Source organism: Apteryx rowi, unplaced genomic scaffold (genome assembly GCF_003343035.1).
Source record: "Apteryx rowi isolate R43461 unplaced genomic scaffold, aptRow1 scaffold_79, whole genome shotgun sequence".
NCBI lineage: Eukaryota > Metazoa > Chordata > Aves > Apterygiformes > Apterygidae > Apteryx > Apteryx rowi.
The window spans coordinates 447,549-465,048 of record NW_020451082.1 but is presented as its reverse complement, the minus strand read 5'-3'; the positions used below and the strand labels follow the sequence as shown (position 1 = coordinate 465,048).

Here is a 17,500-nt window from a genome sequence, read left to right as displayed (position 1 = left end):
CTTTTGCTATCTAAGGGAAATAGTTAATTAGAGGTGTTCTTCAGTTGTTGTGTCCATAGTCATGACGACTATGATGGAGGATAATTTTTCACCACACTAAATCGGGACTGTCTGCAATTGTTCTTCACCTTCCATTTCTTGCAGATAGCTAAGAAAATGGAAATATTTTTTCAAAAAAAAATAGTAATAAACAAACCTGTATGATTTAGTTCTCACTTAAAAATTTACAGAATTTTGCAGCACCCCAGATCTTAACAGTTTTGCCACAATATTTTGGGGCTATTGCCATCTTGGGGCAGGGGGAGGAAAGAAGAAAAGTACCAGTTTTTAATTGGTGTAAATCAGCATAGCTTCCTTGGTTTTAACACAGCTACACACATTTACTTTCCCTGAGGGCCAGGCTCTGATATTTAAATTGTTCCCAAGCTTTATTCTCATATTTAAATTTCTGAAATAAATCACTGCGTTAATACAGTTTCTTTTAATTTTTAAGGGCAATTAGTAATGAAATTAAATACCACTGCTTCAAGTACTACATGTTATGCATACATCTTTATTAATATATCCACAAACTTCAGAGCCAAACATTTGGCCAATACAGCACATGGAAATGTCTCATTAAGGTACCTATTTACATTTGTGTTTTAAACTCATGGATGAGAGTGTTCCCACGGCCAGCAGCAGTCCCCATCGTTCCTGGTCGGAAACACCTGCTTAAACCACAAGGACATTCTGCCTTCACTGAAGCAAAATTACATTATTTCACTTTCATAAGTAGGAGCAGTGAAGCTAAAGGGTCTGCATGTGGGCAACAGGGGGAGCACCATTTGGCCCAAGAAATGTCATACGTACTAAACACTTTGAAGCATTTAGGGGTATGGAAAACCCCAAGAAAAGATGAACATATCTAATATTTACACCCCTGGTTCTGTGATGTTGCCRGCCCTGAGCAGCATTTGCGTGGGAGGTGGCTGCATTGCATTGCATTTTGGGTGAATGACCCCTGCCTACATAGGGAGTTTGTAAAGTACTTTGGGGCCTCTTCCGGTGCTATATAAATATAAGGTGGCACAAAAACAAAATAMTACATATTACTGTAACTCTGTCAGAGGACAATGTCACCGCGTGCAAACACAAGCACGTATTTTCTTTAAAAGAGAAAAAGAGAAGCAATAACAGGAAAAAAACACCCATCTCTGTATAACTGCCTATGTTAACATTTACTGGAGAGGACACATGATAGCACCACTACAGGACCCTCCCGAGCAGCACGCTGCCAACGCTACATCTGGCTCCAGCGGCTTATCGGTGCAGCGTCGCTTGAAACGTTCCCTCCGATTTTTCCATTCCAGGTGGAACCACTCTGAGAGCAAACCCTTCACTTGGCCCGCTGTGCGATTCACAGCTTTTTTTGTGCTTAATGATTCTTGACCGGCCATTTAGTCTAGGAAGTGCCTGTATTGCTTCCCCCCTCCTTTCTATAAATGCTGTCACCACCCGCTCAATGCATGGCATTGAATAAGAGGAACCTCCAAGGGCATGGCTGCCGAGGGCAGAAATGCACTCAGACATACATGTGCATGCAACACGGCATGAAAAATAACGGGAAAAACTGCCAACAATCTAAGCAAAGAGAACTGATCAACAAAATCTGGGCCAAGTTCACAAACCTGTGGGATTATCTTCCAACAAGACTGAAAAAAAACGTAACTTGAAAGTGATTAAAAGAAGGATTTGTGTAATTTGTTGAGGAGGGGAAAGTGTAACAAACTAATTTAAGCTAATGTAATGTTTATAAAGTTACTTAGATAATGACACCATGTACACCATTATAATCATTAAAACCCAATCTATGTTTTTTTTTAAAAAAAAACTTAGATGATTAGCACAAAATCAAGTTGATGTGAAGGAACAATTACTTTTAGAAAAAAATCAGGAKGTCCTAATATTCTGTAGAATGAGGGAGGATGCAGCTGTATGTCGACAGCTTTCATATCCTCATTTGAATAATGTGGCCTGAATCTGTCACTTTATTCATCCTCCTTATGCTCAGTGTACTCTGCATCARCAACAAATTAAGTTGTAAATAAGAGACAATCATCACTTTTGTTTTTAAGCAGCTTCTGCATGGAGAATTTCAATGTACTGTTTCTTTTTGACAGAAAGAAAGGGATTCTACACTGTGCTTATGTAAGCACAAATATGAGGAAACCAACCGAAATGAAACAATAAGGGAGCACTTGAGAGCTGCTCCAAAATGTTCTTGGAAGTACATTTCTACCACCACAGAAATCTATTTTTTAGTAGGATATGTAAAATGAAAACTGTTTTATTTACTGTAATAATTATTCTTATTTTGCTCTGAAACTTGAAAGATTTTTTGTTTTTAAATTAAAATCCTCCATCCTCCCCTTTCCTCAGCTAGGCAAAGCAGGGTACATCTCAACAGGAAGAACAAATGAATAAAGTTAGCAGGAACCTTTGTGTACCCAGAAATAATTGTTATTAATYCCTAATACGATAACACGATACTTTCTCATGCTCAAATATAGCACATAGAAGGAAAAAAAAAAAGAGAGAGAGATTTTCTTACCTTTACGTCTGAGAAGTAGGTTTTCAGCATATTGGAACTTGGGTACCGGGTGTAAAAGAACATGAGCTTGGCCTTTTTCAAGTGATTCGGTGACAAGCCTTCCTGCATGTAGGATTGAATTAGTGAAGGAAAATGCTTTTCTTGAAAAAGCTAGCGGTTTCCGAACATACAGAGCTGGAAAAGTGCCCCCTTAAATATTCTGCAGACTCTGAGATTACATGAGAATTATTAACATTTAAACTGCTGCACTGCTATTTTCTGTAAAATAGCTTAGTGAGGTATGTGAGGAAAGGTAACTTGAACACTGTATTTTGCAGTGTTCAAGTTCTGGTGCTGGGTCTCAGGAATTTTGCAAGTTTAGGGCTTGTGTACCATATGTACGTGCACTTGTTGCTACAGAAACAAATGCACGAAGCATGTGCTGCAGAAAACTTATCACAAGCTTTTTCTCCCTCTCCTTTGCAATTACAGCTAAAGTTTATTTTCTCCCAGTGTTGTGCAGCTTATACTAAATAAAGCTAATGCACGCGAAACAATCGGAGGTGCTTTATCATTTTGAACAGTGCTTCACACTGGCAGTACATTTTACCTGCTTCATTAGCATCAATAAATTTTAACATCTTGAGTTAGTCCCTAATCCCGTTATTGCTTTGCTTCAATTGCCGCCCTCCAAATGAAAGCAAAATTTCTAAAAGGCAGAGCCCCCTCTGCCCTTCAATCCCCCCACAACAAACTCGTCTTGTTCTGATTTACACAGCTAACTCCTCGGAGAACGAGGCTGTATTTGGGGCTAACCAATCAATAAATGTGGGCTAGCGGATCAATAAATGGCCACTTACCCTGTAAGGCAGCCTATTTATCCTGGAAACATCATTACCTTTTAGATCTGTAAACAGAAGCAACTAAAACAGTTCCCAAGGGAATGTGAAGCTAACCATAACAATCTAGGCTTTCTGATTTTCTCCCAGCTTCTTGGCTCTCTTTTGTGTACTGTGTGCTAGGACAGCTCTGGTCACATCTGTGCCGCAGGCTGGCCCTGCCATTTCCTCAGCAAATTAATGGCTTTATAATTTATCAGAAATGAAGATGCACGTGGAGAAAATCAACGTGCCCCCCCCCCCCCAAGGTCAATTAAGGGTTCTTCCCAGAAGCTTCTCTAAGGACTGTTTCTCCTAAACACAATTGTTGAAAAATTCACCCATTTCACACCTTATGGCGGGGGGAAGGTCAAACAAGTTCACAGATACACTGCAGCCAAGGTGCCTCCACCTTACGGCCGGGAACACATCAGCACAGAACATCCCATTCCGGGTCTCGATATGGGAAATTCAGACAAATTTATACCAGCGGGCTACTGATTATTAGCTAGCTCTTTCAAGAGAATACCCTTTGCTCTAATTAGTGAAAGCTACTGAAACCTCCTCATTTATTCAGTTGCAAAATAAGAAGATTCATTTTTAAATTGAAAAATGTGGCATTTAAAAAAAGCCATTGATAATATTAGCTGAAAAACCTCTTATTTTCTGGAAGTACATGGAAAACGGCTCAGCTGAACTTGCATTTTGTTTTAGATGCTTAATGATTACAAAGAAGATAATTTATGACTGACATACTTCTTGTGCCAAGAGAAGAGTTGAAAGAACCTCCAGTTACCTCCATTAGACTGATAGAGAAGTCTAAAAGAGCATTACACTCTGCAGTGCCATCTGTCAAAATACGTAAGTGAAATAATAGTAGCAAGCTGTCACCTATTGCTTAGTGATAAGAGTTTTAGACAAACCAAAAGTTCTACACCAGAAATCCTTTTTGCTATGAGATTGTTGAAGGGAAGTGGGCGGTTGGAGGTGAACTTCAATAAGTAAAAGTAAAAAAACCAAAAAAACCTAAGTCTCCTTAATTTGCAATTCCTCTGATGCTGACAACACGTTAATATCATGTTTAGCATATAGCATCTTTCAATGGAAGCTAAAAGATGTACTTAAACTTTCCAAAAAAGTGCTCATATTTGTTGGATTTAAGCATATTAGACAATTGTCTAAGTATTTTGATTCCTTTTTCCTGATTTAATTTGCATTTAGGATTTTTAAATATTTTCTGCCATAATGCCAGAGGATATTGATATTGAATGAAATATGTATTAAAAGATGTTCTAAGACTCAAATTCCAAGAAATCCATTTTTTATTAAAATTATACTTGTTCTTAAGCAGTTGGTAGTCTTAAAGCAATATCAATAATGCAACAAATCTTTGTATCTTGATCCTAAGGTTAACGCTTTACTGTGATAAAAGATATGATCTGTAATAAACTATCAAAAAATAGTTAATGATAGACCTAAGAGCTAAGAATTAGCTAACCCATTGCTATTTCAGAAAAAAACTGAACTGACCAATTGCTTAATTTCCTTTTTAAGTGCTTGGGCTGAAAAGCAACTGTTCTTCCAAGAAAGCACTAGCTGTTTCCAGGATACTTACACACGCACAATGACTCATGATGAAATAGATTCAGTAAACATACAGCTGTACTGAACACGAGCTAAGCCCCATTCAAGGCCAGGAAAGAAAACGAGCACAAATAAATATTAAGGAGGTAAAGGGAGGAGGGGTGCCGAATGGAACGCAAACAAGCTCTGTCCCAGCAGCTCATGTGGCTTGCCTCAATTCTCTTAGCTATAGCTTTGTGAAGACAGATGACATTCAATTCTATGGGTAATGCAAAATAGACAATAACTTTCCTTTGAGGGAAAGAAGGAAAAAGAAAGAAAGGGGGGAAAAAAAAAAAAAAAAAAAGGAAAGGAAAGGAAAGGGGGAAAAAAAAGGAGAGAAAGAAAAGATGATAAATCCATAAATTAATGAAAGACATCTGCTCAGAACATAAAAGATCAGAGAAACAGTGTACAGCAGCTGAACCTAACGCAGTGTTCAAACAGTCTGAGCGTCTCCGTGTTGTGCGTTTACAAAGTACAACGTAGCCTCACCTAAGACAGCAGCAGCAAAAAGGCAAAATGTAAGAAATGGGAAGTGAAAGACTGGGAATGAAACCTATGTTCACTCTCGTGTGGTTTAACTGGAGAGCTACAGAGGTACCATTGCACATGATTTGACTCACTTGCACTTTAATCCTACCAGGTAACTCTCCTCTTTTCCAAAAATATTTTTCAGTGGAGATGATCTTTCACTTCTGTTACTCTCATCCCGAGCTTCCACAAATACCCTAATAGGCTTTTCTAGCCTATATGTGCATCAAGCAGAAGAAAAAGACCTAAGAGAAGGCTATATCAGGCAAAAAATCAGCACTTGCGAAGCCAAGCTTCTCCTGAAGTTACACACTAGGTGCTTTTAATCGGCAAAGCTCCAAACTGCCATATTTCAGAGCATCTTCAAAAGCCTACAAAGAATGGGCTGGCTGGAAAGTATTCGTGCATCCCACAGGTTTTATCAACAGCACAGAGTTATCCAGCTTGCTGTACAATTGCTTTCCTTTTTTTTTTTTTTTTTTTAACTTTAATTAGTTTAATTCTAGTCAGATGTAATAACTCCTCATTTCAAAATGTTGTAATTCACTAATTATAGCTTTCACATATTGGGAGTATGAAACTCATTCCAGTTGGATTGAAACTCYGCTTAAAAATAAATAAATTGTAGAAAGTTTCACTAATGTTCTAAAGCCCTCCTGCCATGGAGAAAACACTAAACTTCTTCACCTTTACAGATGTCTTACCAGCACACAAACTACTGTTGTGCTTCAATTTTGATCTATGCAAATGTTTTGGGGCTGAACAAGGCTATTTTTCTTGAGATGCAAAGAGGAGGCATGACAAAGGAAGACCATGCAGAAAAACAATTGGCTGTCTGTTTCTTTTGGAATTTGAATAAAACTTATAATTTGATTAAACAGATTAGTTTGCAAAGATATAGACTGCATTCACGACCAAGACGCGAACTCATGCTGCAGGTGCCTCTTATCTTGTTTAGAAGCATACGCAAACATTAACCATTTCCTTCTGCAACTCAGCGAATACGAGAATGATCAGATGCATTTTACATGTGTTGGTTTAAAAAAAAGAAAAAGAAAAAGAAAAGAAGACAAGCTGGTTCGGTATTTTAGCCTACTACTAAAACCTGAACTTGGCTGTATCTGCTAGTCTTATGCTCTCATCCCGGCTGTATTGTCCAGGAAAACAGATGTTGCTTTCTGCAGTGAAGAAAGAGCTGCCTCTCAAGAAATATATTTCTTATATATGCACATTCAACCACATAACATAAAAGGGCTGCAACAGACTCTACCACAAACAAACCAGCCTCCGTGCTGCACCTCTCCCTGGAAACTGCAGCTACCTGGGCAAATGAGCAGCTACCAGGAAAAGCCGTCCCCACAGCTGCACTGTATACCAGGGCACACGCCGTGTACGGATGCTATTTAAGAAATCTGTTCTCCCTAGCAGCTTCGTATCTAAAACCAGACCCAACTGCAGCCTGCAATTACTAGTGTCCAAGTGGGAAAGTCGGTGTGCTTTCACAACCGCAGGGGAAGAAGTGTTGCGTAGGGAAGGAGGAAAATGGACAGTACATATCACACTAACGCTCTGTTTTCCCCCCCGGCTACACTTGGAGCGGCCCCGGCTGCAGGGACACTCGCACCCCTGTGTCAGCAGCCCCAACAAGCTCCCTCGATGACCACGGTGAGGCAGAGCAATGGAGAGGGGGAGAAGAAGAGACCTTTGAAGGATGGAGAGGATCAGCTGCCGTTACAGAAATACTCCTAGTTTGTACACTTGTAATTTTTCAGCTCTTATCACTCCTCTCCCAGGAAGGGGAAATTACTTTTATACCAAAACAATTAATATACCACCGTACTGTTTGTTAGAAATGACATAATTACTCTGGCCTGAGTCTTGCCCTCAGCTGTCCCTCCTGCTGACCTCAAGACTGCTTCGGGAGCATCACCGTTTGCATTTCGATACGCAAGGAAGACCTTTGTTTCCAACCTCCAGAAGCAGCCACCAACAGCAGCGAACGACACTGGCTTTGGACTGCCGCCCCTTTTTTGCCATAGGGCACAGCCTGCAAGGCTATGGCAAGCCAAGATTTCCCTCCCCCTGTCGGGGCCACGTCTGAGCTCTACTGGGAAAGAGGTCCTTCAAACGCCACCTCCCCTACTCCTCAGCTCTCGAGGAGGCGAGCAACTGCGGAAGCAGCTTCCAAACGGGAACCCTTCCCTCTACACAAACCAGGCTGCAACACAGCAACATCCACATGGGCCTGCCCAAAACCGTGGCACCGCAGTTGTTTCTGGTTCAAAAGGTGACCACGGCTGTATCAACGACGCCCAGTGCCCACGTCCGCTCCAGCTGTCCCCGGGGGGCACGTCCCCCCCAACGGGGGGCTCCCGGGAGCGTGCGCCCGCCATGCCGGGCCTGGAGCCCTGCCATCCCTCTGCTGCGGCGCCTGACCCACTCAGCGCTGCTATATAAAACCTGCTTTAATTAATCTAAAACAACCAAAGTTATTAATTGCCAAGGAGATACCCAGCAATGGGGCACAGCCTTGTGCATCTGCCTCCAAGCGATACCCCTGGAAAGGGGACAATTTCCTCATTACTACTCAGGGAGAGGTACAGTTATTCAGTTAAATTACTTTCATCAACTTGGAAATGAAATTAGCTACATCTAAAACGCTATGCTTCTGCTGTTGCTTTATGGAGGGGTCTTAGAGGAGGCATAAGATGTCAACCTACCCTTCGTTCAGAATCCTCAATTTTAGCATTGGGTATTTTGTTCACATTTAATACAACTGCACTTGGAAGAAAAATCTTTTGACCAAAAAAACACATTAGGGGAGAAGATGCAAGGAGTGGGAGGTGTTACTGCTAAAAACGAAAAAAAAAAATTAGTACTAGTTTCCAGGAAAAAAAAATACTGAATATATCTAGATATGCCTAAATAAAAGCAGAGATGTATTTTTTCCCCTAACAAAAGCCTGATATTGAGCTAAAAAGAGGGATTTTGTTATATATATATATTTTTTATAGAGGGGGAAGCATTCTGTAAATTTAATACAGCTGAACTTTTATATTTAATTGTTCTCTCTAGCTTTCCAAAATAATTTGCTTTGTGTATGTTAGGACAAAAGATTTCTGTGTATGGCTGAACAGAGGTTAATCATGCATAGCAGGCAGCTGCACAAGGGCTGAGGAACAGACCTCTGGGTGGGGGGAAAGAACTTGATGCAGCTTGAATATATCAGTACCTGTATCTTTTGTGCTTTATTTTGTTTACTCACTCGAGGACTGAAGGCTTCCAAACAACCAAACATTTGTTCTGCGCGAGCTGCGGCGGCGGCGACGGGCTGCAAAGCGGGTCGCGCCCCGGTGGGGCTCGGCGGGGAGGGGGCGGCGAGGGAGAGGCTCCCGTGGCGGCAGAGCGCGGCCGGCGGTGGGGCACCCCGGGCCGGCGGGACCAGGAAACGGTGCCACACCTGGGCCCCGGGCCGGGCTCCTTCTCCCACCCGATGGTCTAAAAGGTTGGGGGGGGGGTCTTTTTTATTTGATTGGGGTTTTATTTGTCTGGGCGGGAGGGAGGGCGATCACCTTAAAAACTCTCTTTGCAAAGAGGTCAAGCAGGTGAAATGGGGCACGCAGCAGAATACTGTAGCTGAAGCAGCACTGCTAATTAATACCCGATATTTGATGTAGCCACTAGCCTTGCAGAGCTCCCTGCCTACTCCCGCTCCGAATGCTGTGCTAGCACCGCGCGCTTGGGCAAGCACCGGCACGTGGGGACGGCATGAAGTCCTCTCTTCCCGGCCACTACGCGCACCGCTAAGAGAAAGTGGAACGCGAGCCCCCACGATTTGGCCCCAGCACTGCAGCCAATTATCGTTTTTCTTTAGAAAAGGATATTGCACTTCCCGAGTAAGGTGAGATTTCAGACATGTCTTGAAGGTCGCCGCACTCGGACTTTATGAGCGACAAAGAGAGCCCTTCGGCGGCACTGGGCGGGTGTGCTGGTGAGCAAGGGTGGTGATTCATGTGGTGCGACGACATCTTGGTCCTCAGACTCGTGGTCTCCCGAGTCAAGTCTAGGGATTCGGGGGAGGCGCGCTCTTTGCCTGGGAAGGAGGCCGATGGGGCACCCAGCGGGCTCTGGAAGGGGTACGCCATGAGGGGGAGCGGGAAGGGGTGGCGGAAGGAGGAGGTGGAGAAGCCCGCTGTGGCCGACAGYGGGGACTGGTGGAGGGAGGCGTGGTGGCCCCCAGGCGGCGGGGCAGAGGCAGATTGGTCGGACGAGTTTTTGCGGACAACGAGGGGCAGCGCCTCGGTTTGGTCGGTGGCGCCGGGCATCTGCACGCTGCCGAAGGTGTCGAGGGGGTTGGGGATGATGACGTCCCCGAAGCACTGCAGGCGCTGGTTGGCTGTGTGGAAGTTGTGGTTCTCCCCGTTCACTGCGAATCTGGCTTGTGGGATCTGGAGAGGTGGGAAGACCTGAGGAAGTTGGCGGGAGGGCTTAGATGAGAAAACTTTAACCACTGTGTCCACAACCTGTGACATGGCCGTATTCAGTTCCTGTTTCAGCGTCTCAGCCAAATGTTTGCCTTCGGGATGGAAAGAATTTGGCCCTTGCTCCTTTTCCTTGGGACCTTCTCTTTTAGGCTTATTCTCTGCGACTTCTTGCTCCCTGATGAGGGCACGGGCACGATCGATGAATTGCCCTGGGTCCAGCTCGCACATCTCGTTGTCTGACCGGCCAACGGAGTCGCCTGCCCTCACATCCATGGTTTCGGAGCGCATGCTGTCTTCAGACAGGTTACCATCTTCATCATTTTCAGAGTCAGTGCTGTCATAGATTTGGTAGAACTTCTCCTGCAGCTGGCGCAGCTGTTTCTGCATGTCTTCCAGCTGCTGCTTCAGCTGTCTGCGCTCCTCGCGCTTCTGTTCTTTCCTYGCTGAAACCAGCTGCTGGAAACTCTGCTGCTGCTGCTGTGGCAGCTTTTGCTTGCGTTTGTTTTCTCTGTAACTTTCTCGGGGACTCACAGACTGCGGAGCTATTTCTCTTTCATTTTCATTGCCCCTTAACGCCACGCTTGGGGAATGGCTCATACCCCGAATTATATTCTCAACCCGGGCGCGTTTAGCTCTCAGGTGCTCGTCACATAACCGATCCACATCAAACTGGCTCATAGTAGGCCTGCCAAAAGGGGAAAGACACTCTTGGGGGCTGTCTCTTGAAGAGTTGCTGCATACATCCTCCTGATGTACTTCTGAGCCTGTACTAGAGAGACCGCTGGCTTGGAAACTGGGCTCTGTGCCACCATTTTTGTTCATGTTATTTTTCAACAGCTGGGAAATTATGGTTGCTCCTGGAAAAGGCATCATGGCATCTTCATACGAGTTCGCCCTCTTCAGCAGCTTGCGGAGTACATTTGACTTTTCTCCATCTGCATGCTGCACCACTGAATACTCGACATCCTGCTCTGAACCTTGGGGATTCATGGCACTAAAAAACGTTGCTCTTGCCTTTGCAAAAAATGCAGATGCTGTCCCTACCGTCCTTTTCACTCCAATGTCAACTCTTCTTCTCTTGGTTTGCCTGCTTAAGAGGGCTGTGCTGTCATGGTCAGGCATCACTGGACTGTTATTGTGCCATCTTCAAAAGCTTGTCAGCTGGGCTCAGCTCAAGAATCCTGGGACCCTGGCCAACAGAACAAAAGGACTGATGAATCATTTTCTTTAAATTTCTCCAAATTTCCTGACCTCAATCCTGAATAAAATGCAAAATGCATAGGCTCTGGGATTTATGGCACATTACAATTATTGCAATTTATTATGCACTCTGCTTGAAATGAAACATTTTTAAATATTTCTGCTCCACTGGTTTAAGATGGATTAAGATTTAAAAAAGCAAAAACTGCTTAAGCACCAGTAATATGATTCTCTTGCACAAATGCCTAAAATGATACTGTTTATCTTCAGAAGAAAGAGTAGATTAGAAGAACACAGCCTCTGACAACCAATTGATTAAATTTAGGGCATTGAGATACATGTTACAAAAGAAGATGAAAGTACTCCTTATTTAAGATTTATTGTTAAAACAAGAAATTGTATAAAATTTGGATTAAAAAAATTCAATTGCAATGTAAAAAACTGTAATTGTGGGTTTGTTTTTTAAAGAGAGATAAAAATGGTAAGTAATTATTCGAAGGTCAAAACAACAACTTTCACTTAATTTTAGGTAGGACAGGATACGTGAAAGGTGAAGAAAACATACGCGCATTTAGACTTAAATTGGGAAGAAAACCTCTCTTAAATCATTAGGAAAACATTTATTCAGTAAAGCAAAAATGCATTAAAATATTTTATGGTCAGGATTATAATATTTACATAGATGTGATCAAATAAAGGCCAAAACATAGCTAGTTAACGTAGCCTCGCACGTAGCAGTGACTAGCCACAACAGTGTTTTAAATTCCCCATGCATTCCTTCCCTTCTCTTAACTTATATCCTCTGAGTAAATCTCAGTGCTGAAGCAGGAAAATTTTGTATTTCATACACTAAAATATATGACATTAAATTTTTTGCATAGCAGAAACGAGGCATGTTCAGTGTCACATCTCTCTGTTTTAGAAAAATCTCCAAAAACAGTATCTCAAATGCCCAGTGAAGCCTTTCTTACATGTAATATTTTGAATACACAGTATCTTATTTCCTGTGACATGCAGAAAGACGAGAAAAAATATGGAAAGATGAAAGAAAGAACATCAATCAGCTGCGTGAGAAAGGAAGATACCTTCTCTTTATATGAACTCTCATTGTTTCCCAGGAACACAGCATAAAAAGATAACACACTTCCTTGCATTTTGTAAAAGGCTCTTGACATAATTTGTGACTTATTAACTAGTGATGCTAAACTCACACCGCACACAGAGCATTAGACATTCTTTCCTGTTTCTTAAAATTTAACACTGAGTAAAATTAAAACATTTTTCATGCGACGCTTATCTAATATTAAACTTTACATTTGCTTAGCAGAGCACAGTCTTCACAATAACAGGGTATATTGCCAAAGGCAGCATGCAGACTTTTTGGAATTGCTCCCATCTCTTTCGGTTCACCTGTAAAAACATCTACGTGCTCCCTAGGACTGCATCTGTGGCTAGTTTTAAAGAATGACTATCCATGCAAATAGGCATAATTTCAGCATGAAATAATCTGTAAAATCAAGACAGTAGTCAATGCTTAGTTTGCAACCAGGAGGGAAAAAAAAAAAAAGCTTTTAATACTTAAAAACCTTATGTTTATTCTGCAGCCTTTGCCCACAGATCCTGGATGTACTAGAAGAATTTTCAGAGATTTGGTGTCAGAGACAGTTAGGCAAGGGACATGATGTTTGTTTACATTACTGGCTCCTTGCATACARGAAAGCAAAGAATGATAAAAATAAAAAAAAGTCATGAATTCAGATGGGAAATCCAGAGCCTTACGTTGTTATCAGGACACTGCCTGCAGAAATCACTCCTTATCAAGAAGCACATTAAGCAAGTGAAGTTTGGAGACCTAATGCTAATAACAAAATAACAAGGAGTTACATTGCAGGGGCCCAATTCCATCACCTGCACACTAGGTAGCATCACCCTCTGCAAGCAATTCCCCTGGCATCCAGGGCACCGCTCAAACAGCAAAACCCTGCTAGGGACCAGCGGCAGAATCAGGCCCTGTTGCAAAGTACGTGGTGTAAAAGACGGTCTCCTACTTCGAGTTAATGCAAAAGGAGTTTCTGGGGGACCAGGAGCTGGCTCTAACAATTAGGACTTCTTTTAAAAAAAAAAAATCTGAAGAGTTGGATTTTCAGAAGGGGTCTTTCCATAAGTAAAAGGCCAAGTTCTTGGTGAGGGGGAAAGGGGCGACACACCGCCACAGTCACGGGAGGTTTTAAGCAGGCAATCTTGGCTCGGTGCAAACCAGGGTCAAGGTTGACCTTCCAGTCTAGTGGTGTTCATTTGAAAGCGATATAAACTAATTGCAAGATAATTGTAAGAGCTCTTGCTTACTGCATGTAAGATATTCTAAAGGCATTTTGCTTAAAGATAATAGTTGCCAATAGGAAAAAAAAAAAAAAAAAACTTCATGTTTTTCCTTCCTTTTCTGTAGTTAAACTACGCTTGATTAAGATCCAGCGGTACATGCCCAGACTCACACCAAAAACCTCACGTCAGGTTTCAAGTTTTGCACATTTCCCAGCAAATTTTAGGTGCCTGCACAGCGTTTCCGTCTCCCTGGCCCAGTCCCCCCAAGGACATGCGCGGGGAGGGCTGGCCGTACCCTTGAGGCAGCAGCTCAGGAAACCGGCTGTCCTGTGCCGGGCTGGGAGGTCATTGCCAYGCATCCTTCCTCCCGGCGCCCACTTCCCTCTCCCGTAACCCGCACCGACAGCTGCTCCCCAGCTCCTGCCACCGCCGAGGCCGGCGGCAGGAGGTGCTCCCGAGCGATGCCCTTCCCTCGCCCACGCTGAGCGCACCGCAGTTACCACAGCCCTAACCCGGGCGCTACGCAACATCTCCCACTGGCCCTGGCGCAATCCTGAGCTCGCGGGCTGCCCGCTTTAAGGCCACCGTTCGTTTCAGCTTAAATATGGGAAACAGTTCTACTTTAGTCCGACAAAGCAGAACGAGTATCGAGTGGCCAGGTAACATTTTGCTTTAGGAGAGACCAAAACCAACTCGTATCTCAAGGAAAGGAGAATGCCACGTACAGCAGCATGCAAAATCCCAGACGTGACAGGCAGACCTTGATACTGATTAAACTGGAAGTGGATAAATAGGGAACTCTTGGAAAAAATTAGGAAGTTCATGTCCTTTACATAATACCAGTACTTTGGCTGCATATTGTCTCAAAACTACATTTCACACATCTTGTTTCTGTACACCCATCCAGAAATATATATTTAGAAGGGTAGATTAGATTGTTAATATCTACGTAGAAATCTTTAAGAGTGGCATTTCTGAGTTACAGAGCTTTAAATTTGTGAAGGTTAGATTTGCTTTACATGTCACTTCTGATACTCCTTACCTGCCAAGCATAGTTTATGTTAAATTTACCCTCTACATTTAGGGCCTCAGTTTGCAAGATGTGGCTTTCTCTTAAAAGAAACTGAACATTTTCCATTCCTGTGTACTTCAAAAACACAGTGAGGGCCTCAGTACTTTCTAAGTCCACCCAAAAACACAGTTTGCAGAATTTCATTTACAAATTTACTTTCAAAACTTTTGTTTAAGGAGATTTGATTAAATGTAACTGTGAATAACTTCTTACTTTCAAAACTTTTAAGGCAATTTGATTAAATGTAACTATGAGTAACTTCTAAATAGTGCAGCATCTACACACATGGGTTTATTTTCTATGCATTAGATATACATCAATATATTAGCTGGAAACAGTTGAATTTCTAGGTATCTAAGAGTTCCTGTTCCCAAACCTTCAGCTAGAATGGCATACGGTGTCAGGCATTTAACTGCGCTCATTACAAAGCAATCAGTTTCTGTAACCAATTTTGTAAATTCATCCTGATCTACATAGATCCTGACCGTTTTCTCTTAGATTAATTCATACATCTATGAGACAGAAAGGAGCTTTAAATTTAAACTCATCCTGCTTAGCAAGTCTGGAAGAACATAGACTAACCTAAAGCCCTTGGTGCCCAACTGATAGGAAAAACCATTGAATACATAGTAGCAAAGTGCTAAACTTGAAGCATATCCATTGATGAACTCGAGGAGATACTGGTTTATAGAGCCGAAATTGTTCCTGTCTTTTCATGAGCCAACTACTTTCTTTGGTCAAGTGTCTGACTGCTTGTTCTCAGCCCCCCATGCCAATACTACACAAGAAATTTAACACGGTTCTGCTAATAGAAATGTTTAGATCTTTCATTCTAAAGCGCTACGCTGGGCATGGCTTTGCCAGCATCAGCCAGCGAGCACAAGACGAAAATTATTTCGGTCAACAGCATTGCACACACAAAACCAGAGTTAAAATCTGAAGAACAGATGACACATATACCATAGAGCTGTTCAGTGCTAAAATCACTTCATCAGACTAATGAAAAACTACTACCTTTTTGGATAGTTTTGACACAAGTTTTCTTGGGAGAAAGAGTTATCTAATTCCTTTAGCTGAGGCATGCAATAAAAGAATTTGAAACAAGGCAGAAATAATAAGCAACTATTTATGCATTAACAGCTACTTTATTAGTATTGCTCCACAAGAAGAAGCAAGCATTATAACCTAATTTAGCTCAAAATTACATTACCTGGTCTTTAGTCTAAAACAGAAAAGCCACTTACTTTTTTTTTTTTTTTAAATACCTGATGATATAGGGCCCAATCCAACAAGGTATTCAGCAAAGCCTGTGAACGCCAAACATCCTCAATTCCCATCGACTTCAGGGAGAATTGACAGAGCTCACTAACAAGAGTTGCTCAGCATCTCATTAGTACAGGCCTTTATTTTGGGGAGATGCACAACCCCTCATCGTGTATCTGTGGGCTGTACCATTTGAGGAAACAGCTTCTCYGAATGAAAAAAAGAAGTCAAGCTATGCTAAGTATAAAATTCACATTTTTCCTCCTTACAAGCCAGTTTGGTTCTTGTTATTTCATTGACCAGGAAGAAAATAAGAACTCACATGGACTCTGTGCAGAGACAATACTGAAACACTAACAAGATTCCTACTACGAACTCAGCCCAAGTTTTCCAAGATATTTTTTCCATACTACACAACACAGTTAAATTAGAATTCTTGAATTGGTTAAGTGCAGTTAGCCAGCACTTTGAGACAGAATAAATCATTATTTAAAGACCATAAATTGTAGCATTTTCAATTCTGCCCTGTACACAAATTAAATTCCAATTTCAAAATGTGTCCATTCCTATGACTATCTAAATTTATCAACTGAACATAAAAAAAGATAAGTCATATACAGCGAGAGGCCTCAGATTTTCACTGGTAGAGAAGTTAGCTATATATACAGACAGTAACATTCAGTGAATGTTAGATAGTTTACAGAACAATTTAATATGGAGCTGTTAGCAAAAAGTATATACACTGTACTTTTTATCACAGTTCAGCCCATGAAATGTTGGTCCTCTATCTACGTTTGAGTATTAATAAACATTTCACAGTATGCGATATAGCTGTTAAAGGTAAGCTTCGGACAAAAAGCAGATAAAATACATGCAAAATGGGCTGCGGTGGCCGTAAACTTTACATGATTGATGGCAACTTGCAGAAAAACTGCTAGAATAAGACATAAAGGCTATGTGCCACATGCAAATCTATGGGTAAGAAAACTGCCTCGGTATAACTCACTCTGCACACTGCCAAACCTCTACAGATGATGGAAGTGACAAATAATCTAAGCTTTTACACCTCGCAGTGACACGGCTGTGTTTCTGTAACCTGCACCAGACAACACCGGACCTTTCTGCCATTGAGTAATGCACATGTATACGTGGACGCACTTCCACRTGCCCCATGCCCACACTCCTGGATGCAGCCTGGATGTGGGTTTCGGGGTGACACTCACTGCACAGCCAGAAACGCCACAGTGTTTGCCGCAAGCACTTGGGATCTGTGGGAAACTAGAGGGTGTAAAAATCCTCGCTTGGTAACTTTTGCCCAGCATTCAAGGGCACCTCTAGTCCGCGGCCGTTTCCCCTGCCAGACATGATTGACATCCCCTACTTTGTCAAAGATATTAAGTTAATATCCTCCATATCTATTATTTCCGGGGATGGAGAGCGTGTACATGACATTCAGCCCTCAGAGAGCTCAACCCCATCTCAGCTGCGTCTTCCGCGCTTTTCGGGCGCAGGGACCGGCCGGAGCTGTTTATTGACTTACTTCTCTTTTTTA

General features: G+C 42.3%; 1 protein-coding gene across 1 annotated transcript in view; it reads right to left on the bottom strand.

Annotated features, from left to right (window-relative positions):
* The window catches only part of PROX1 (prospero homeobox 1), a 45,390-nt gene that overhangs the window by 26,447 nt on the left and 1,443 nt on the right, over positions 1–17,500 (bottom strand). Inside the window, exons 2-3 of the mRNA XM_026088838.1 lie at positions 9,492–11,280; positions 2,594–2,701 (exon numbers count right to left, since the gene is read on the bottom strand). Of these exons, the coding sequence (XP_025944623.1) occupies positions 2,594–2,701; positions 9,492–11,213 (1,830 nt within the window). The 5' untranslated portion in view covers positions 11,214–11,280. The remainder of the gene's footprint in view (positions 1–2,593; positions 2,702–9,491; positions 11,281–17,500) is intronic.